The sequence below is a fragment of the Apodemus sylvaticus genome, chromosome 8 (genome assembly GCF_947179515.1).
Source record: "Apodemus sylvaticus chromosome 8, mApoSyl1.1, whole genome shotgun sequence".
NCBI classification, from domain to species: Eukaryota; Metazoa; Chordata; class Mammalia; order Rodentia; family Muridae; genus Apodemus; species Apodemus sylvaticus.
In genome coordinates, this window is record NC_067479.1 from 96,715,573 (window position 1) to 96,737,266 (window position 21,694).

General features: G+C 45.2%; 2 protein-coding genes across 4 annotated transcripts in view; one reads left to right on the forward strand and one right to left on the reverse strand.

Annotated features, from left to right (window-relative positions):
- Wdfy4 (WDFY family member 4) overlaps window positions 1-21,694 on the reverse strand; it is a 232,315-nt gene that overhangs the window by 44,166 nt on the left and 166,455 nt on the right. For all 3 annotated transcript variants that reach the window (XM_052190142.1, XM_052190140.1, XM_052190141.1), the window contains exons 45-47: window positions 18,455-18,575; window positions 15,465-15,550; window positions 13,842-13,904 (exon numbers count right to left, since the gene is read on the reverse strand). In XM_052190142.1, the coding sequence (XP_052046102.1) occupies window positions 13,842-13,904; window positions 15,465-15,550; window positions 18,455-18,575 (270 nt within the window). The remainder of the gene's footprint in view (window positions 1-13,841; window positions 13,905-15,464; window positions 15,551-18,454; window positions 18,576-21,694) is intronic.
- Window positions 3,277-4,139, forward strand: Lrrc18 (leucine rich repeat containing 18). The gene has a single exon (XM_052190146.1). The coding sequence runs from the start codon at window positions 3,372-3,374 to the stop codon at window positions 4,137-4,139; it is 768 nt and encodes a 255-aa protein (XP_052046106.1). The 5' UTR covers window positions 3,277-3,371.

Here is a 21,694-nt window from a genome sequence, read left to right on the forward strand (position 1 = left end):
TGAGCTGATTAATGGCCAGGCTCTGAGCCAAAGGTCCCATTGGAGAGGGGCTCCTTAATGGAAGGGTATGCTATAGCCAGGTCCTCACTGCTTCCTTGCCTCCACTGCTCAGACCTGGTAGAGCTTCTTCCCACAACATGGGTGGGCTGGGTGAGTAGGTTCAGCTGGTCTGCCTGGATCCCAATCTAATGGAAGCATCCTTTCCTGTCTAGAAGCCTTCTAAGCAATGCTCAAATTGATCTCCAAAGAAGAAAACCCAATGGCAGTCAACATTTGAATATGCAGGGTATTCTGGTGGCCAGGATTAGTGACCATCTGGAGTTTTAGCTGGTCAAACTTGAGGTGGGAGCTCATTTGAGACGTGTCATTCAGAGATTAGGTACCATACAGGACCCCAACACAGTCAATCAACGAGTAAACGGATGGATTCAAGAAAGAATGAACAAAGGGACTTGGTGCAAATAGGTCCCAAGGGACTAAGAAGGACCTCAAAGGGCAATTTTATTGACTACATTTTCAGGCTCCAGGCAATGGCGGTCAAAATATAGGACTACACAGGATTTGAGACATTCAAAATAACATGATCTCTCTTTTTTATCTGAAGCTCAAGTTTTGCTACTGGCTCCTCACTTTATTTGCTATGTCAGGGCAATGGCGAGACACTGATAAACAGACGCTCATAAGCATACAGGCTTTCTTGAGCTGAATTCACCTTTTTTGTGTGCATAGGACAGTTTCTTGGACATGCCTCCTGTAAACATCTCTTCCCTATGTTCACTGCAAAGCCCAGGTTTCTTTAAAAGACAGAATGGGGCTGCTGCAGGCATACACAAGCCTGGAAGTCCATCTTAGGCTGAACAAGGGGGTACAGAGAGAATGTCACAGAGATTGACTGTGACATTCCAGTTAGTTTCAAGTTACTGAACATAAATCCTCCATTTTCTCCTGTTTTCAAAATTGATTTTTATTTCTGGTTCCTTTATCTTTCAACATTTTAGAATTTCAAAATTTTAGAAATTCTTACACATGAAAACATGAAATATATAATCCATGTAGAGATAGATAGATGTATATATAATCTTGCTGAAAGTTCATTTGGAATCATAGTATTTTGACTGACTTCAGGAGAAATCATTTGTTTTTACATTTATTTAGATTCTTAAGTCAGTATTTTATAATTTTCATCATAGAAGTCCTCATTATTGTATATCTGAAATGTGTAAACATTTCTTTTGGGAATATTCCCACCCCCCAAGTTTTAGTTTCCAATCATTACTTAATAATATGTAGATATGTGAGGGGTGGTTGTGTGTTAACGTTGGTTCCTACAATCCTGCTAATCTTGGTTATCAATTTAAAGAATGTTCAAGAAATTTTGTGATAGTCTATGCAGACAATCATGTCTCCTGTGCATACAGACATCTTTACTTCATTCGTTTCTAATGGCATGTTTTTTTGTTTTTCATTATGTCACTGTCTAGAATTTCCAATGTTTTGCTGATAGGTACAATTGAACCCCTGACTTATTCATATGCCTGGGATCAGGGAAATATCCAGTTTCTTTTAAAAGAAAGGGCTTGGATTTTAAGTTATGTACAAATGTGTATGTCTGTGTGTGCCTTAATGTAGTATGCACAGAGGCCAGAAGGGGAAGCTGCATCCCCTGGAACTGGAATTACAGAAGCTGTGAGCTGCCCAAGGTGGGCACTGAGAACTGAACCCCTGTCTGCAAGGCAGAAAGTGCTCTTAATGGCTGAGCAGCCCCTCTGGGCCCTGAATCTTCTTCCCACTTTGAGAGCAAAGGCTCCTAGTCTACCTTGAATCACTGTTTTGCTTTCATACACTGGTTTTGATTGTCTTCAGTTTCGTTCAGACTGTGGATTTTCTGTGAACGTGCTGCTTCCTTGCTGACCATCTGGAGCAGTGGTCCTCAACCTATGGATCACCACTCCTTTGGGGGTCACATATAGATACCCTGCATATCAGATATTTACATTGCTATTCATATCAGGAGCAAATATACAGTTATAAAGTAGGAACAAAGTCATTTTAAGGTTGGGGTCACCACAACATGAAGAACAGTGTTAAAGGGTCACAGCATTAGGAAGGCTGGGAATCACTGGTCTAGAGCCTACTCCTTCCTAGCTGTTTCGCCCCCCCCCCCCTTACTTCTGGGCTTCAGTCTTCCTCTCTGAACAGCAAAACAGCATTGGATCTCCTGGGAGACATTCTGTGTACCTAGTAAATAATATTTAGGAACCGGCATCACGAGTGCTGCACCGTACCAGATGATCTATACTCCTATGAGCTCTAGGAAGGGGCCATTTTCATGGACAGGGAGACTGAGGCCCAGAGTTTAAGAAAAGTGCTAGCTGCAGAAGTAGACTTCTAAGACAAGCATGCCGAGGAGGCCAGGGTCTTCTGTCACCCTCTACATTCTAGGGCTCTGCATGGTGCCCTTTCTGCCTGTCAGCATGCCTGTTTATGCAGAGTGATCGTTAGCTGATGTCAGTGTGAGGGATGTGCGGAAGGCTATGGAGCATTGGAGATGAACGAACATTCTCTGGGAGCTTTGCCAGGCCCACCCTGGATGCCTCTGGGAGCTTTGCCAGGCCCACCCTGGCTCTCTCCATGCCTGGGGAGAGGGGTGGAATTCTGGGTGCTGCTGTGAAGATAACCTCTACCTCCCCAGGCCCAGGGCTCTTCTGATCACTCTGCAGTCACAGTAGCCCAGGCCTGCTAGCTCTTCTGGGTTCCAAATGTGAGAGGAATGTGATAATCATTTTCAACACTCACTGTTTCCTCCCTCCAGGCCTCTGCTGCCTCTGACAGCAGCAGCCCCTCGCTCCCCAGGATGGTCTTTTGATAATACTAAGGAGACTCTATATGTGAGTCAGTGAGGTAGCACATAGCCACACACACACACACATACACACACACACACACACACACACACACACACACACACACACACAAGCACTTGCATGTGCACAACCTGAAGTCAGAAGGCTAATTCCCAGGACAGTAGCCAGAGAATGAGAAAGAGAAGTACTAAACATCTTTCATCCCTGTACCTGTTCATCTGGGCAAATGAAATCTGAAGAAAAGAAAACAGTTGAAGACCTCTGGTGTTGGTTGCTACTGCAGTTGCCCTGGCTCCTCTCTGTTACTGTTTGGTTTTGATTTTGAATTTTTGTCTCTCTGTATCATCAGAGGTCACAGCTTAGTGTGGTGTTCCCAACTAATTAGATCTGTCTCTTCTGTTCTTAACAGAGCCTACAGTCTAGCAGTTTCATGTGACTGCTTCCTCAAACTCATCACCATCAACTCGGGAAGAACATCCTTCAAATACACTCCCACACTTAGAGACCATGGCCAAGGGCGGGAAAGGCCCCAAGGGCAAAAAGATCACCCTTAATGTGGCAAAGAATTGCATCAAAATCACGTTTGATGGGAGAAAACGTCTTGATCTGAGCAAGATGGGAATCACCACCTTCCCCAAGTGTATCTTGCGGCTCAACGATATAGATGAGCTAGATCTGAGCCGGAATATGATCAGAAAGATTCCCGACTCCATCTCCAAGTTCCAGAACCTGCGATGGCTCGACCTGCACAGTAACTATATTGACAAGCTCCCTGAATCCATTGGCCAAATGACCTCCCTGCTCTTCCTCAATGTCAGCAACAACAGGCTGACCACCAACGGGCTGCCCGTGGAGCTGAACCAGCTCAAGAACATCCGCACCGTGAACCTGGGCCTTAACCACCTGGACAGTGTGCCCACCACGCTGGGGGCGCTGAAGGAGCTGCACGAGGTGGGGCTGCATGACAACCTGCTGACTACTATCCCTGGCAGCATTGCCAAGCTCCCCAAGCTGAAGAAGCTCAATGTAAAGAGGAACCCCTTCCCAAATGCAGATGAATCAGACATGTTCGTAGACTCCATCAAAAGGCTAGAAAACCTCTATCTGGTAGAAGAGAAGGATATGTGTTCATCTTGCCTGCAGAAGTGCCAACAGGCCAGGGACAAGTTGAACAAAATCAAGAGCATGGCCCCCTCTGCACCGAGAAAGGCCATCTTTTCCAATTTGGTTTCACCCAACTCAACGGCCAAGGATTCCCAGGAAGAATGGAGGTGACCTGGGACCCTGAGGCAGGAGGGAGAAAGGAGGGAAGACAAGGCAGTGGGCTGTACCCAAAGGAGAGGGCTCTTGTATTACTGTGGGAGCCTTTCCATCCAAGCCATAAAATACCATTCCCTACCTCTTGGACTATGGTTTGGTTGATTGAAGGGCTTTTAGTTTTTTGCCATTCTGTGCAGTTCACTTCTTTCCTACACACACATACCTATGTTGGCAAGCACAGGGAACCAAGAAAGGACCCTCATCTATCTGTCCATCTCATTTCTGTCCTGAACTCTCCTGGTGGCCAATTATGGCCAGGGAACTAATGCTACCAATATACTCTTACTCTCACTAGCATTTAGGGGCATATTGCCAGCTCCCAAATGTAAAGCTCATTCTATCAGACAATGCTGGATCTAGGCCTTAGAGAGCAGCAGTCTGAGAGCATGGGTTGGTAGGAGAGTAATGGAGGAGAGATGGAGAAGCATCACCATTAAATATCACCAGGAAAGCCAGAAGCAGCTATTACTATGTTTGCACAGTTGCCCCAGTGAGCATTCCTGAAGGCCCTTGGTTGACTGTCCACGTGCCCAGTACCTTTTCAGACCCTTAGGAGGAGAGAGAGGGGTGTGTGTGTGTCCTTGTGGTAGGTGCAGGGAGCAAGGAGAAAAGCTTGCCTGGCATTGTACAAGATGGAAGAGAGGCCAAGTACAGAGAAATGTGCAGAGCATTCTGACCTGAGGAACTTAGAGGTCAGGGACATTACCATTTCAGCTTCCACAAGACAGTCATTCTCAGGGATTTTACTGCTAGGCATTCACTTTCACAGACTGGGCTGGCAGAGATAAAATGTACTCTAGAATTGGGCAGATGAAGGCTGATGGCAACTCATCTACCTCCCTGGGGCTCCTTACTCCTTACTGTCTGGTTCCTTCGTCTAAGAAAATGAAATGCTAGGGTCTGTGGGCATCTGATCCAGGCAACCTGGAGTGGACTCAAAGCAGATTTGATTCTCCACAAAGAAAAGCCTGGTGTGCAGCTGAAGGATGGCTATGGCAGAGTCAGGAGTCGTATTAGTTCTCCAGGCAGTAATGGCCACTGTGGAGGAAATGTTCCTACCATTGTAAGCTCTCCTCAGACATGGTACCGCTTTCACTCACAACTCCATAGGCATGAGAGTAAAGGACAGAGGATGGCACCTTGCACAGGCCTTTCCCCTGATTTGGCTGAGCAGGTGGCAAGCTATGCAGCAGTGGCCAGTGCACAGTTCTGGAGGCCTCAGTGCCCGGGGCTGGCTCCTTTCTTCCTCACACTGTAAAAGCCAGCAGACAGCACCCTTCATCTTCCAGTTCCTAGGGACCCATTTTCCTTTCTTGATGCTTAACTTGCAACACCCCAAATCACACTTTCAAAATCTCAGAATAATCTAGATTCAAAATTCCCATTGTGGTTTCCCTTAGCTATTAAATATTTTTCATAACCAAAGCACAATTTAGTTCTAAATAAAGTTGCTTACCATGCCCACCATTTTGTGGGGCATTTTTTTTTTCTTCCTAGTTATTTTTCTGTATGTTTTCAAGTGACAAAAATTAAAGTCTTCATGTCATTTCTACCCTGTTTGAAGCCCATGTTGTCACATGGTCTTTGGAGCCAACATTGTAAACATCTGCAAGACAGTTGTTCTCATGACATGCATAACGATATGTTCTTGTGTGCATTAAAGTTGTTTTTTAATTTTGCGCTAATGGAAATATTTTTGTGGTGAGCATCTGGATTGTCACGTGGTTTAGATTATTTTTCTGGCAGTTCTGTACCCTGAACATAGTGTTTTCCAGGGTCTATTTTAAAATAGTTACGACACACACCATAGAGTAGACTGTATTTAACCCACCAGTAACACACATCACTGAATCTGCTCACCACATTCTCCTCAATGTGGCCATTTCTCTTTACATCTTTTTCTTCCTTTAATGATGAATTATTGCAAGCCTATCTAAAGATGAGGCTGCTGCCATATCTGTAACAGGGCCCTAGGTATGAGGATCTGTAGGAAATGCCTACCAGGAATAGAAATGGTCATTCAAACAGCCCTGATCTCAGAAGAAAAATGTCCTCAGGTCTGCTGCTGGTACCCACAGCTACATCTGCATGAATGGATTTCCTGGTTTTTGTTTCCTCTTTTCTTCTCTTTTCCTTCAGACAGGGTTTCACTATGTAACCCAAAGCTAGCCAAGAATTCACCGTATAGACCAGGACAATAACCAGAGGGTAAGGCAGTAAGAGGTAACAAGCATCCTTTAGTCCAGCTCTGCATCTCTAACGTCTGGGAAACTGATGTCTGAAGATGTGAGCTTTGGTGAGGGTTGCTGTTGCTGACTCCCTGACTCTTTTCTGATACCCACTGTACCATCAGGGAATCACAGAACAGGGTGGTGTCCTCTCCTAACTAGACTCATCTTTTCTCCCCTTGTCACTGGGGACCATCTTCCAGAAGTCAGCCTGCCTCTTCCTCCCAAGTGCTTGTTAATTTGCCCCCAAGCTATTTCCTCTTCCCTACAATTTCTAACACTGCTATGGAGAAAAAAGACACTTAGAACTCTCTCTTCCAAGTTTTAGGCAAATCTCTAAGTGAATAAATTCACAAATTTACTAGCCAGGTCTTAAGGTTGGGAGCTCTGCTAGCAGAATTTGTCAGATCACACAGGAATAGCATACAGTTCTGCCTTTTAGATGGGACGTTTACAGGCGTCTATTTGTGGCTCAATGGCCATGGGTGAAAGCAGACATGGGGATAGTTCCTGCTGTTGCTAAAACTAGTGTTTGTTTCCTTTCTCTCTTTCCCCCTCCCTTTCCCTCTTCCTTCCTTCCTTCCTTCCTTCCTTCCTTCCTTCCTTCCTTCCTTCCTTCCTTCCTTCCTGTCTTTTCCCTTTAGCCAGCATCAAAACACCTGTTTAGCTTGTGATAAAACAGAAGAACTGAGCATTCCTGCAGTTCCATGACTTGAAAGACTAAGGCAGGAAGATTGCTGAGTCAGGCAGCAGCCACAATTAAATAACAGGATTAATCAATCTAAGAAAAAGGTTTTAAGGGGGAATGTTTTGGGAATGACAGTCACAGTTCTCATTTGAAACACAAGTTTTATTCCTTTTGTTTCTTCCTCCATTGTGGTTTTTAGCCAATTTGTGACCCCCCCCCAATTAGGATTCTGTGGTTCTTTTTTGAACCCAAATCTGGGGTTCTTCTTGAAACTGCTTATTACAGAACTTTGGATTTTTGTTTGTTTGTTTGTATTTTTGATGCTAGTGTGTAAAGACAGAAGAGGTTCAGAGCCCAGTGCTGTTTGGACATCCTTGGTGTGGTCTGCATGAGAACCCAAAGTGTCACTTCTGAGCTTCCTGGAGAAGTGTGGATGGTCACTGCATTCTTGCGGAACTGTACGGTACATGTGATCTAAAATGCACTCTGATAAACCACCTTCTTTTGAGAAGTGGCTGGCTGGAATATGCGGGCTACGTGTCTTGTGTCTTTCTGAGGTCCTAGGTGAATTCAGTGTTTTAGCCATGTTCAATCCAAGCATGGGAATATCTGCAAGGATGCCAACCTCTACCTCCCCAGTTAGCATATAGAATCCAGGATGTACCCAATAGGAAGCCAGGTTCATGACAACAGGCCCATCCTCTTTGAGCCTGATGTGTCTGGATCCATACAGAAATGTGATCTAGAACGTGCTGTGTAGATCAACTGCTCGACGAAGCACTTTCTCTAGAGAATGTGTATTATGTTTTCTAGGCATCCATAGAAGTCAGCAAAGAGGAGACATTAAGGAAAACATTGCAGCTACAGCCTGTGTCAGGAAGGGTCTAGGTCTTGACTTGTGGATTCCTCCCTCTGCTCTCTCTGCTGTCCTCTCCCTAACTCATCCCCAACTAGCTGCCATATCTCAGCATGGTGGTCCTCAAAATCTCCTCACAGATTGGAAGCCCTCTGACTAGCTGGAATACACACTTTCCATCCTCAATGAAACTGCTCCCCACACTTTCATCTTCTCCGTGTCTTAGAAAGGGTTTAAGCATATTACTTCATCAGGATGGAGAACCAAGCAGGCAGACATCTTTGATTTGTCTGGCAGGCACTCCACTTAGACACATTTTTAGCTAGAAAGTACTGGCTACCAGACAGACTGGAGAGATAGAGCACTTAGCAGTCATCTTCTGCATCTTACTTAATACTGATGGTTTTTTTTTCCTGCTATGAAATATCACTGCCATGTTTTCCCTTAGTTGCAGTAAGCCTAGAAAGACCTAATACAAAGCCATGGGTTTCTCTTCCCTCAAGCAGAACAGAAACTGTGCACAGTGACAGTAGTCCCTGTTCCTGAAAGCCAGGAAAAGTCTGGGTGATCCTGGTGTGACCTCAGTGTGACCTTTGTTTTGCCCTGGTAGCCTGGAGCAGTTGCCTTAGTCTCTTGTGTCTCCATTCCCCAGGTTACGCTCAACATCCACCTCCTAGAGTAGCTTATGGCAAAATACATGAAGACCAATCAGCTAAGAGAAATAAAGGACTCTGAAGAGGAAAAGTCCCAAATTAGAAGACAGAGTGGCACAGGGAACATTCTGGAAGACAGGCTCTCCGGTGCTGCCCAAGCCACTGAATTGATTTATGATTTTTACTTTGTTTACCTTATTTCTATGCTACCTGTTTGTGGAAATGTCCTTGAAAGATATTTCATGTGGTTTTCTAGATGTATGTAAAGAGAACATATAAGAAGATTGTAGATATACATTGATAGACAATTAAAGACTTAAGAGTCTACAGTAAGACTGAAAAGTCTTTCGTTCCCTACATGTCACTCAAAATGATACAATATCACCACCAGTAACTTGTGAAAATTACATATATATAATTACAGACATCAAGGAGCCAAGACACATAAAAATACACACCTAGAGAAATACATGCACACTATGAACAAATCAAAGTGGAATTTTAACCATTCCCTTAGTTGTATATAAAAAGGTAGCAAAAGTAAAACAAATAAAGGAAACAGACAAAAATTAAAAGGGCCTTGTGCTCTAACATTTTAACAATTACACTAAATATGAATGGTCAATTTTATTTGTAGCGGCTCTAGAAACAACCAAATGGCTTTTAATCCACAAGTAGATGTCTGGTGTTATATCTTACACAGAGAGGACTAGTCAGCAATAAAAGGAAACAAACTATTTAAAATTACAACAACTTGGACAGATCTCAGTGGTGGTATTCTGGGCTTTAAATGGCCAGTCTCCAAAATCTGCACACTGTGTTTATATTTATAGAAGTGTCTCTAAATGATAAAATGTGAGCAGTGACAGGGCAGGTCAGTAGTTGCCAGTAGCCAAGAATGGCAAGCCTTTCAGGGGTGAGCTTGATAGTGAAGTGGAAGTGCAAGAGCTGTCTTTGTAACGAGTGATTGCCCACAAGGATTATGATGGCACTCACATGAATCTGGGCACAATGCAAAAATCACAGAGCTGTAAGCAGGCATGTGTGGTTCTGGTTTTAAAAACTGTATAATTCAGTGGTCAAATCAAACCACCTGCTCCCATGGAGGATGGGGAGCAGATGATGCATGGATAGAGACTTCATTGTTTTATAACATCCTATGAATCTACAGTTACTTTAAAAACAAACCTTAAAACAATTACAGCCTAAAGTCCTCAACACCAGCATCCTTGTACTGCTCTCCAGTATCTACCTAAGAGTCACTATGGCCTGGTTAGCCCTGAGCTGTTTGTAATTCTTCAGCCACCTGGCATTTTAAGCAAAGGAATACTGTACCTTCAGCTCACTGGACTCATTTGAAAGTACTCATTGTTGATTGTATCCTTGCAGGTTCTAATAAATTTGCTTCAAAAAAAAACATGGTTTCTGTGTTTATGTTCTAGGCTTCTTGGGGTTGGCTGGGCATAGGTTTATCTGGGGTAGATAAACAACTAGGCTGCTTCCTAGCTTCCCAGCATCCCTGGACATCACACAGCTGTTCCCTAATCACATGGTATTGCAGGAATGTGTTGGAAGCATCTGAATGCCGGGGTGTTGGTTGTCACTCTCATTCTGAGTTAGTGGCAGCATTTATTCTATGTCTGGTTACACCTGTTATTCCCTAAACCCAAAGGGATGGATTGTTTCAGCTTCTACCTCTCAGGGCTTCAGATCATCAAGAAACCCAGGAACCATATTTCTCCATTTGGGGAGGAGATGAAATGATCTTTACTAAAATAATCATGTGCATTATAGTTATCAAGCCCCTGAGCTAGTCACTGACCCTGATCTCTGAGGAGGAGGAGGACTGGAGGTGGAGCATGCTAAGAAGGGGAACTTGATGTTGAGTCCAGGCACTATAACTGACCATAGAAGATAACCATCTTACAGGACTGGCATTGCTTTTTTTTGTTACTGACATTCTAAATTCCTTGTCATTTATGATTTTCAAAGAGAATTTAGAAAGGAAAGAAACAGAAAGCCCTCAATGGTAAATACAGCACTGTGGTGAAACATGGGTTTTATGATCTCTAGAGCACTGTGTGATGGTCCCATCGGATGACATGTAGAAGGTTCCTACAAGGGTCTCCGTGCTGGAACTGTGCCAGGAACAACACGGAATGACCCAGGTAAATCCTGCCATGATGTGCAAAACCATCACAGTGGAACTAAAAGAAGCTGCTGCATACATGTGAGAAAGCACACAAGGATGTGTGAGGACATTACACACATTTGACCCATCACAGAGAACCATCATTGTATCACCTGACAGGCATCTCTGTAGGGATCCCTGATGTAGTGGGCACAGCCAGATCATCTACATTATTTCCTCTATCCCTTCTCTATCTGCCTCCTCCCTAACTGGACTAGAAATTGAGACAGGTAGAGGGTATGCTTTGCTGAGGTAGAGCCCTTTAAGAGTCTGAGGACAATAGCCTAAGAATGGTTATGCTCAGCTGTAGAATCTCTAAGTGCTTCACATGATACATTTTTAAGAACATGCTGTCCTCATCTGACCAGTGTAATAATTTGATTGGTTCTCAGATCAGCATGTAGTGTAAATTGAGAAGATGAAAATCAGTTTGTGAACATTTTGCTAAAATAACCAGGATACAGTGTATGGTTTGAGGCAGACTTCCTATTTGACTATCTATCTGGAGGCATAGATGCTAAAGTGTTCTTAAAACCTGGCTAGAACAGAACTGCCTAGGGAGTTCTTCCTTGCTTGGAAGACAGCCACAGCTTCTAGCAGGCTTTCATGAGCCTAGAGAGCCAGCTGTACATGATGATGAGCTGTTGTTGTGTTGTGTTGTGTCACTTTTTGGTTTCTTTTTCCTTCAAGCACACGAGATAATGAGCCCTCTCTTTTGCTTCTATTCATTCATTCGGGTGGCTGACGACATCTTACAGTGGAAATGACCTGAGAGCGCTAAGGGTAGACAATGAGTTTCTCATAAGAGCAGTGTAAGATGTCCAAGTGTAAGATGTAATATCAGCTGCCCTGCACACTCGGGCTTAGCTTCATCAACTACTGAACTGTGTCCATTATGGCTGGCAAGCAGCCACCTCACCACCAATGACACACAGCAGTGCCCTGCACAGTGCCCTCACTCACCTTGACTTCCCCATCTGTTAGTGAGAGAACTAAACTCCTCCCTGTTGAACCCGTCAGTGACTCCCTGTTGTCAAGGTGAGTGCCCTCACCTCAGTTCCTATATTGCTTGGCCTATGGAGAATGTCTGACCCTTCCTACCTTGAAGCACCTAATAGGTGCTTCCCTATACCTGCAGCCTGGGCTAGCGCTCTGCCGCTTCCTTCTCCACCTCTAGCTCGATCACGCATCTCTAAGCTTCCTCTCCGCAGGACCCTTTATGTCCAAGTTCTCCACCTCTTTTCCAAGGGCATGCAATCACCCGCTGACTTTGTTCAGTCTCCTGGTTTGAAATATTCCAAATTACATCTCATCAGGATCTCCCCCCTTAAACTCACAAGTTCACATTTCTGATGATCCTACAGGATGTTGTCCTTGGCCACTCCTGAAAGTGTGGCAAATGTCTCTAAATTCATGTGTCCCAAACAAAGCTCCAAATATGCAGCACCTACTGCCAATCATTCTGGCTGTCTTCACGTCATTTCCCAACTACTAAACTTTTCCCTTTCTCTACGTCTTCCTTTCCTCTCACCGACACCCCATACTAGCCATCAAATCCCATCACCACAGTATCTTTAGCACACATCCACAGTCTGACCAATCATCTCTTCTGCTAGCTCTTACTATCAGCCTCAGTCCTCTGGGTCACTGCAGCAGGCTCTGAACCTGTCTCCATATTTGCCCCTGACATATATGGCCTATTGCTGTCCTAATTGCCAAGGTAATTCTCAATAAGTCAGGTCTGTCCTTCCTCTGTTGACCCCCATCCCATACCTCCCAGGTATCATACAAATAGCACCATGACCAAGATTCTCCTGCGATTTGATAGACTCACCAGCAAGCCTTTGTCTCTTCCTTGTCAGTCCCTAAAGGCCACACTCAGCAGCCTTTGTTTGGCTAACCAGACTCCCTATAAGGATGCAGTTCTGCTACCTGGTCCCAGAAATGTTCCTTTCTGGTCCCCTCTATGATGGATCAGCCATTGACCAAGTCGTAACTCAAGAAGTTTATTGTTTTTCTTTTCAACCCTTCCTTTGCCACTCCTTTTGTTTCTCAGAATAAATTGATATGTGTATCCTCATGAGAATAGAATAAACTCAACAATAAGGGAGTATGGTGGTGGTTTGCTTGTCAATTTGTTGAGCCCCAGACACCACATATCACAAGCTACCAATACTTCGAATAAATAGGTCAGACCCATCCATCCTTCACACAAAGTTGCCAAATACTATTCCTGGGATGACAACCACCCTACCCACACATAGACTCCTGGGTAAAACCAGTCCCCATTTTCCTATTCGCATTCCCACCAGAAATAAAAATGTTTACTGATTCTAGATTGGCATTTCAAGTAACTGGGCTCTTTCAGAGGAGATGCTAATTTTGGGGACAGACCACGTACCATGCCCAACAAGATGACCCACATAATAGACTTTTACGTTCTGTTATAACTCATACACTAGTCGTTATACTTTGTATCCCTTATCCAAAATGCTTAGAACCAGAAATGTTTGAATTTCAGATAGCTTGGGAATTTTGAATATTTGTACATACATAACAAAGTGTCTTAGGTCTGGGACCAAAGACCAAGACATTCATGTTGGTCTGTTGACAGTGTGACTCCCATGTCAGCAGGCTCAATGGTCACTCTGCATGTATCCTCAAATCTTGGAGATAGTTTTATGCAATATTTTTAGTATGCCTGGCTGGACTATGACCCATGTGTCCCCTGAGATAACACACAGATGTTTCTACTTGTGACATCTCATTGGTGCTCATAGATTCAGCTTTTGGGGAGTTTCAGATTTTCTAAAATAAAGTAAGCTGAGCCTGCCTTGATCTAGTTACTGAACATCCGGAAACTCTCATGGCTGGTGCATACCCCTTCCCAGGGCCTGGCTCAGGCTGTGCTGGAGTTAGTCCCTCTGCAGCAGGGAATGCTTATAGTTCAGGTTGGAAAGGAATTTGCAAACAAACCATTGTGCCCTCTGCATAGCTCCAGAGCAGGCAACTGAAGATAAAGCATGTCTCTGTCACATTACCTCAGGTTGAAGGGGTCCTCTGTGGTGCCTTTTCCTTTCAAGCTGGGTTGAAAAGTGCTAAAGCTAAACAAAAAGAGAAATAATTTCATCACCAGAGTCATGGCCCTCCCACCAGCAGCAGAAACACCATCAGAACTGGTAGTTCCACATCCCCTGGCCAAGTCCCTCATTCCATCCTGACCACGGGGCCTCAGGCGCCTCTGAGGTACTCACCTCTTTAGCAGCCTCTTGCATCACATCTGGGTCCATTAATAGCAACAATACTTACTGAATCAACAGGGTTTGAGGGTCTTTTGGGGGAACCTATGTACCTTACATTTCCATGACCAATTTGACAACCATTCCTGTGTATCATTGTGGGTTCAAAGGTCATCTTAAGTCTCCTAGAGCACACACACTGCATTAGAGCTCTTATTAGGCTGCACCCACAGCCCAAGCTCTGGGTTAACATTTGAATCTGACATGCTCTTCACGGACCCCATGGAACAGCTTGGTTCCCAGGGTGCTGCTATTGGAATGTGGTGGAACTGTGGGGACATGAGACAGAATGAAGGTCTTTATTTAGGTCATGGTTAGGCCGAGTCTTAAAAGGGACTGTGGGGCCCAAGCTGCCTCCTCTTGCTCCTGTTTGTTTCTCTGCCACCTGGTGACACCTTGCCTCATGCTGTTAGCATGGTGCACTGTTGGACAACAGGTGCAGTAATGAGGCACCTCCAACATGTGACCTCAAATAAACCATTCTCTTAGAAACTGGTTGTCTCAAACACACCATTGAATGGCAGAAAGGAAACTCCACATTGCAGAAGGGTCACGAGGCAACTTAAACACAGCGTGTCTGCTCAGCCCATTCAGACTGTGGGAGTTCACAGACTGTTTTAGAAGGCCGCTCACCCAAAATGGGTTTTTCCTGGCAGACACAAACCTGGGCACTATTGTCCTCCAGTCACTTACGGAGTCCTGAAGGTGGCCACTAGCCCTGGGGTCACTTACCAGCCAGGGCCACTAGGAAAACAAAAGTGGAAGCTCCCCAGGTTAGGGGGTCAGAGGTCACCTGCTCTCCCTGGCCCCTCTCTCTGTGTGCTCTGCTGGTGACCAGAACCCTGACCTTCACTAGTTTTTCTGTGGAACTGTTCACTCCTCTGTGACTTCAGTAACAATAGCAATAAATAACTGCGTGTCACGCATCCAGATGCTGGCTGCCATTGCTTAGACTGACTCATAGCAGGCTTCTCTTAGAAAAGACGCCTCGGCGTGCAAGTGGGAATCAGTGCCTCGGAGTTCTTTCCAGTGAAATGCGAAATTGGGATGACTAAAATTGGAATGCAAAAGAAAGGTTAAGCCCCCCAAAAAAAGATTTGGAAAATTAGAAAATACAGCCAAAATATTCTGGCAGGTCCATTCCATCCTGGCTTCTTAAAAAGCCTGTGTCAGCAGGGCTTCCTCCCTCAGCCTCTGCCCCGCCCCCCAAACGGGATCCTTTGTTCCCAAAGTCAGAAAACTCTTTGTGCCTCACCTAAATTCTGCTTGCTATGGGTTGGGGACACTTCCACAGAAGGGAAATCTCTGCTTCTTGGTTTACGGTTTAGGATAGCTGCTTTGAAAGGAGGATTTGCCCGTCCTTACCTTCTGAGGACTTTGCTTCGGTCACTGTTGTAGAAGACAAGGAGCTTGGAGTACCCGTTATGGAAGAAGATCTCCAGGGCAATATCCTATACAGAGAGACTACTTTTATTATGAATGAGAACTCCCAGACTGAGATGCCCCTGGTTGTCAGAGCAGGCAGAGGTTGGGCCCATGGGCTTTTGTGGTAGGAATCCCTTATGGTTAGTGCAGACCTCTCTCTAGGAGTGAAAACCTTGGTGATGGGTGAGTAGGGCTCTGATAATGCAGATGAATCAGGAGTGAAGGCTTCGTTTGTAGGGTGAAGAGCTGACATAGAGTGCTGAGTTGTGTACTCAAGTTGCATGACATTTCTGGGTCACAGGTCTCGTATTTTACTTGGCCGGGAACCCTCAGAAGCTATGGAGTAGGGATGACTCTCCAGCTGAGCACTATGCTATGTTGTTCATCTGTGGGTGTAAGATGATGGAGTGCTCCCCACACTCCTGTTGTAGAGTCACTCTGGTGTGACTATACACTGCAATGCCTGAATAAACTTTACATGTTTTGTTTTGTTTTTTACTTTTCCTTTGGCCATTTTCTTTTCTTTCTCCTCTTTCTCTCTACCTTTCATCTCTCCCAAGCTATTCATATAATAGGCTTGAAAGAAGGAATGGCACAATTCCAGATGTGTGTGTGTGGGTGGGGGATGGGTGGGTGGGTGCTCAGGGATGATGTGGCATCAGGGAAGCAGAATTCCCAGAGGTGGTGGGAGAACCAGGGAGACTGAGGCCTGGACAAGGAAGGCCAAAGGTCAGAGACTTGGGTCTAGAGTTAGGCTTCCAGCAATAAACAACACTTGCTTCTCCTGGTGATCAGTATGTTCTTCCAGCCCCCAAATCCCAGCAAGGTGAGTATTTACATGGGTACCTCAAAGTCCCTTTCTACCAAGACATATAAGAATGTGGGATGCTTTTCTCTACAAAGAGAAGCATAAACAACAAGACAGAGTGGGTTCCAATCCCTAGAAGGTACAGCTTACCCAGATTCTTTGAGTGACAGACTCTAACTCTCCTGGGAGAACCCAGAACTGGATAATAAACGCTTCTCCCTCAACTACCCTGTTCATTGGAGACATGGCTACCCTCCCACTGACTTTCACAATTATCCAGAAACAACCACCTGGAAACAATCACTGCTTCCTAGGAAGGAGACAACATACTAAGCTGTGTATGTAACCTGTGAGACAAGCACAGAAGCTTAGGAAGGGATCAAACATCCACTGTGTGTCCAGCAATGTGCTCAGTGCTGTAAGCGCAGTGTGGAAAAGGCAAGGCATGGCTGCCGTGACCAGAGGTGAGGTGGTCTGGAGAAGTGATCAGGGTGTCTCCAGGACCAGCTACCTTGCCTGGCGTCCTCCTGGTGGGGACTCCTCCCTTACTCTGTGTCCTCACATCCTCCAGTCCTTTAGAAAGAGCTCAGGATCAGGAGAAATAAGCAGAAAATCCTTCAGACAAAAGGAGCAACAGTGGAGAAAAAGGACTCAATAGGGGCCAGCCGGAGAGCTGGAACTCTTTAGAATTTACCCCCTTGAAAGATCTTCCCGAGCTTCAAACTTTAGGGAATAATGAAGCTCCTGCAAGAGGCTTACAAGAAGAATGAAAGTGTTCCACACAGCCCAATGAAGCCACAAATCCAAGGAGCCCTTAGTAGGTTCTTCAAAGTCAAGTAGTGCCCCTTTCTGTCCTTGGGAACTATCCCAGAAGCTGCAGAGAGGGATGAGCCCTGGTTCTCTCCTGTTGGGATGGTTTTGTGCACTGTGTGTGCTCAGATGCTGATTTCTATGCCCAGACATCTGGTTGCAGTCTGGGAGTTGGCATGGTCAAGCATCTCTGGTCTCAATGTTATGTAAAAATTATTTTCCATCACCTCTGATTGGTTAATAAAGAGCTGATTCAGCCAATAACTAGGCAGAGTAAAGAGGGAAGACAGAGCTTCTGATCCTAGTCAGAGGATTCCAAAGAGACAAGCGAGGGAGGAGGGGAAGAGAAGAAGGTATGGAGGGACCAAGAGTCATCATGAAGACACACGTGGGTCAGAGAGAGCCTGAGCAAGACTCAGATTACAGGTAAAGGACCACATACATGGCTGGGTGTGGCCAGCTAGCATAGTTGGGTTAGGATAGATGAATACCTATCCAGTTATAGGGCTTGCAGCTTGTTAATAAAATATACCAGGTCTCTGTGTCATTTATTCAGGTGCTAAAACAGGATAGAATGGGCACAGAAATACATGCCCTTGGGAGCAAAGGGGGATAAGCAAGACCCTCAAGTCACGTTTACCAGGCTCTCATCTTCCTGTGTCCTGAAGCTGCCTTGAAGGCTTGGGGAGGCAGCCCTGTGATGCAGGAGATGCTTCTAAATGGGATGTTCTATCAGAACATTGCACAGGCTCTCATGGCTGAACTCACTCCCTTACAGCAGGCTCTCCATCTCTGATTAGGACATGGGAAGTCATTGTAGGCAGTGAGGAGGCTCTGGGGGGGTATGTCAGAGGGGACAGTCATCAGGGCCCTAAATCATTTGGCCTGGGAGATAATGAGAAGCTCAGAGCTAAGCAAGTTCTGGGGGAAATCAGAAGGGGACTGGCGACATGTATTCAGGATGCCTCTGGGTCACACACTCTTTGTGATGCCCACAATTCCTAAAGCTTCAGCAGAGTTTTATGTCACAAATCAGATTCTGACTCCCAGAAGATTTGGTAAGCTAGAATAGCCCAGTAGTTTTTGTCCTGGCTGGAGAGCCTGTCGAGATTGCCAGAGCTCCAAGTTCACTGGGATTGATTGAAGCCCAGGGGAGTGATACTCAAGATTTCGCCACAAGAGTCCTGGGCTGTGTACAGGAGCCAAGAGGGATCACAGAGACATGTCTTTGATGACTCCTGGTTCACCTGTGTCATGATAATAAGCAAACTACCTCCTTACACCCTGGGTGGGTCAGGACCCCTCAACTAACCTGAAGGAGAAAGCGGGCCTGCCGGAGCTCTCTGAGGTCACTGTAGGCATGGCGCTGGCAGGAATAATGGTCAGAGGATCGGTCTTTGCTGCACATGTTGAAAATGAAAGGGTCGCTGATACTGAAAAGGAAACAAGATAGGATGTGTACCCACATGGACATCTATAGTGGAAGGAACTTACAGGCTCCCCTCAGTTACTACCCTCTCCTGGACCCACAGCTTTCAGAGCCACCCTGGAGAAGAGCTGTAGTTATACTAACTGCTCTGCTGATTTGATGAGCTGATGGCCTCCCATATCTACTCAGTTCTGCCCTTGAAGAGTAGCAGAAAGCTAGCCTCATGGGTGAAGAATCATGTTGACCTAGGGTACAGGGGCTTGGTATGTGAGAAAACTCAATAGGTTCAGACATCTGCAAATTTGTTATACCACATGGATCTTTGGTACTTTGGACCCACATCTTCCAATCCTGAGTCTTTAGTGGCCCTGTAAGCTATTGAGATAGGCCACCCAGAGTTGTTGGATGCACCTGTCATGAGATAGCAAGCCAGTGAATTAGAAGACATGGTATAATCACATGGCAGAAAGAACCAGATGCTGGAACTCATTTAGTTTGTAAGATCCAGGCTTTGTTGAGAGAAGGGGATTGATCATCTTCTAAATTCTCCAAAGGTAGGCCTTGGAGGGCAACCAGCATCCTACCAAAGAGAAGAACAGAGACATGTATGACCTAAGTCCCATGTCCTCCAACACGGAGGACATAGAAAATGGTCTGAAATGGGACCACATAGGGATTTCCATCAAAAGGTTCAGAATGAACCTCTCTCCTTGGAAGGAAGTGAAGATGGCAGAGAACCTCAGATTTGTCTGGATACTTATTCCCAAAGAGAATGTTCTGTGTATTTGAGGTGAGTGGGAGAGCTCTCAGTACTCACACAGATGGGGTCTTGGGAAATAAAATTAACTCTCTTTATAGACAGATCCATTTATGAATAGCTAGGCCATGTAGCCAGTTTTTTTTTTTTGTATTTATTTAGATTCTATTCTACCTCAAACTCTGTGTATACCACCACAAACATTATGATCATTCTGATAACATTTCCCTTTCAGATAAAGGACACTTGCCCTAACACATCACTGCTAAAGAAATTTATGTTCTAATCAGAGGCCTAGAGAGGCTAGAGATGGAGGAACCCTTCCCAAGGTGCAGATATGAGGGAGGGGAGTGGAGGCAGGGAACTGTTTCATCTCCTCCTAGTTCTAGCCCTAGAGTCGCCCATGAGGTCCCATGCCACCGTTCTGTGGCTGAGAGGAGTCAGGTTCTCACAGACCTGCTGGCGGTTTCTAGTCTAGTCACTGGTGGCCCAGGTTCTACACTGTGAGGAGCTTGGACTTTCCTATGCAGTTGAAGGTTCCTGTAGGGCAGGGTGGAAGTCTGGGCTCTTTGGGTAGCTCCTTATACAGATATCTTCAAGGACACAAACGCCGGCTCTTTGCAACCCCTCCTGGCCCCTCTACTCAGAGTCACATTGCTGTAGGGCTAATCAAAGAGAAAATGTGGTTTGGGTTTTGGAAGCCTTGGCCAGGAGCCCATTATTCATTACTAGAGCCACCACTGGGTGGAAGCTGAGTTGTTTCCAAGTATTTCTGACTTTCATGGCGTGGGGGGAAGGGGGGTGATTATTCTACCACCGAGCCTTTGCTTAAGCTAAACGGCATTCAGCCCAAGTTCTGGTGGAAATGACAACCACTAATCTTTCTTGTGCTCCATAGGTTCCTGCTATGAGACCTACAGAAAGCCCTCTCTACACATTAGCTCCTCCACAGAGTTGTCCAGCATCTCCTGTGAAGCCTGGGCAAAGGCAGGCTCTGCTCGTGGCTTCTGTCCCCTCAGCCTCCCCTGAGCCTCGTGTATGATTGCTAAGGGACTGCCATGCTCCCAAGCTGCTCAGAACTCCCTCATCCACCATTTATTTTGACCCTAAATGAGCCTCCCCAAGCATGCTTTATTTCAATCCTAAATGAGCGTCCCCAAGCATGCACCGTACTCCTTTCCAGTGAGAAACCCGGAAGCTGCTTTTCAGAGGTGCTACTTCCCACAAGGTTGCAGTTCGCTATTGCATCAAACCCAGGTCCTCTTGACTCAAACTCAGGTTCCTTTAGCAGTGTCCTTGGAGGCTCTCCTCAGAGTTTTTGTGGAGCCTTTTCTAGCTCCTTCTTTTTAGTTTACCCCATGCTATAGGTCCCACAACCGACACAAGTGAACCATGGGCAGCCTGTACTGGAACATGGGGCTTTGGGGGAGAAAAGAAACAGCCATGTTTTTCTCATGCCTGTAGGTCCACATAACCATGTAGGACAGAACGAGCAGACATGGATCCTCAGAAAAGTTATACTATGTCCATCGTTTAGTTCACTGTTAGTCATTCAAGTTGAGGCTGGCTACACGCAGTATTTATACAGGTGTCACTGGGTGCTCTAGATAACCATTCTTACATATCATGCTAAATAAATCAAAATAGATCAGTGTTCAGACATCCAAGGTTAATGGGAAGGAAGGAGCAGGTTCTACTTGCAGGCAATCACCTCAGCATATAAAATTGTCTAGAGTAACTTTAATATAAATTTTAATACTTATATCAGGGAAACCTACTATGTCAGGTAAATGATAGTTGTGATGCTGACTGGCCTCGTTTTTTGACAGCTGAAGTAGGTTTCAAAGTAAAATATACTTCAGTTTGCCTCTATTTGAAGTCAGTCGATTTTGTCAGAATGATGGTGGCTGTATCTGGAATTGGAGTCTCTCGGGGATCTAAACTCTTTAGAGACATCATGTCACTGTATCTGTGGAGCTGCCATGCCACACACATGGTAGATGTTTAGTCACTTTGCGGAATTGAACTCAAGAGAGAAATGCCCAACAGTTCATGGACAGGGGATGAGTATTCTGTTCCTGACCTCCAAGGTTCCCATGGACGCCACTGTTTAAGGTAGAACTGTGACTTCCTAAAGAGATATGCTTACATTATGATGTGACTATATTTGAAAATTGGTCATGTATTGGCCATAGTTAACTTGAAAGCCTTCAAGTTAAAAATCAAGTCACTGTAGTGGGCCCTAATCCAATAAAACTGATGGCATCATAGAAGGGAACTTGTAGCTGGCAGATGTGTCTATATGCAAGCCAAGGATTTCCAAGGATAGCCCAGACACCAGAAGCTGAGGGGAAAGGAAGGCTTCT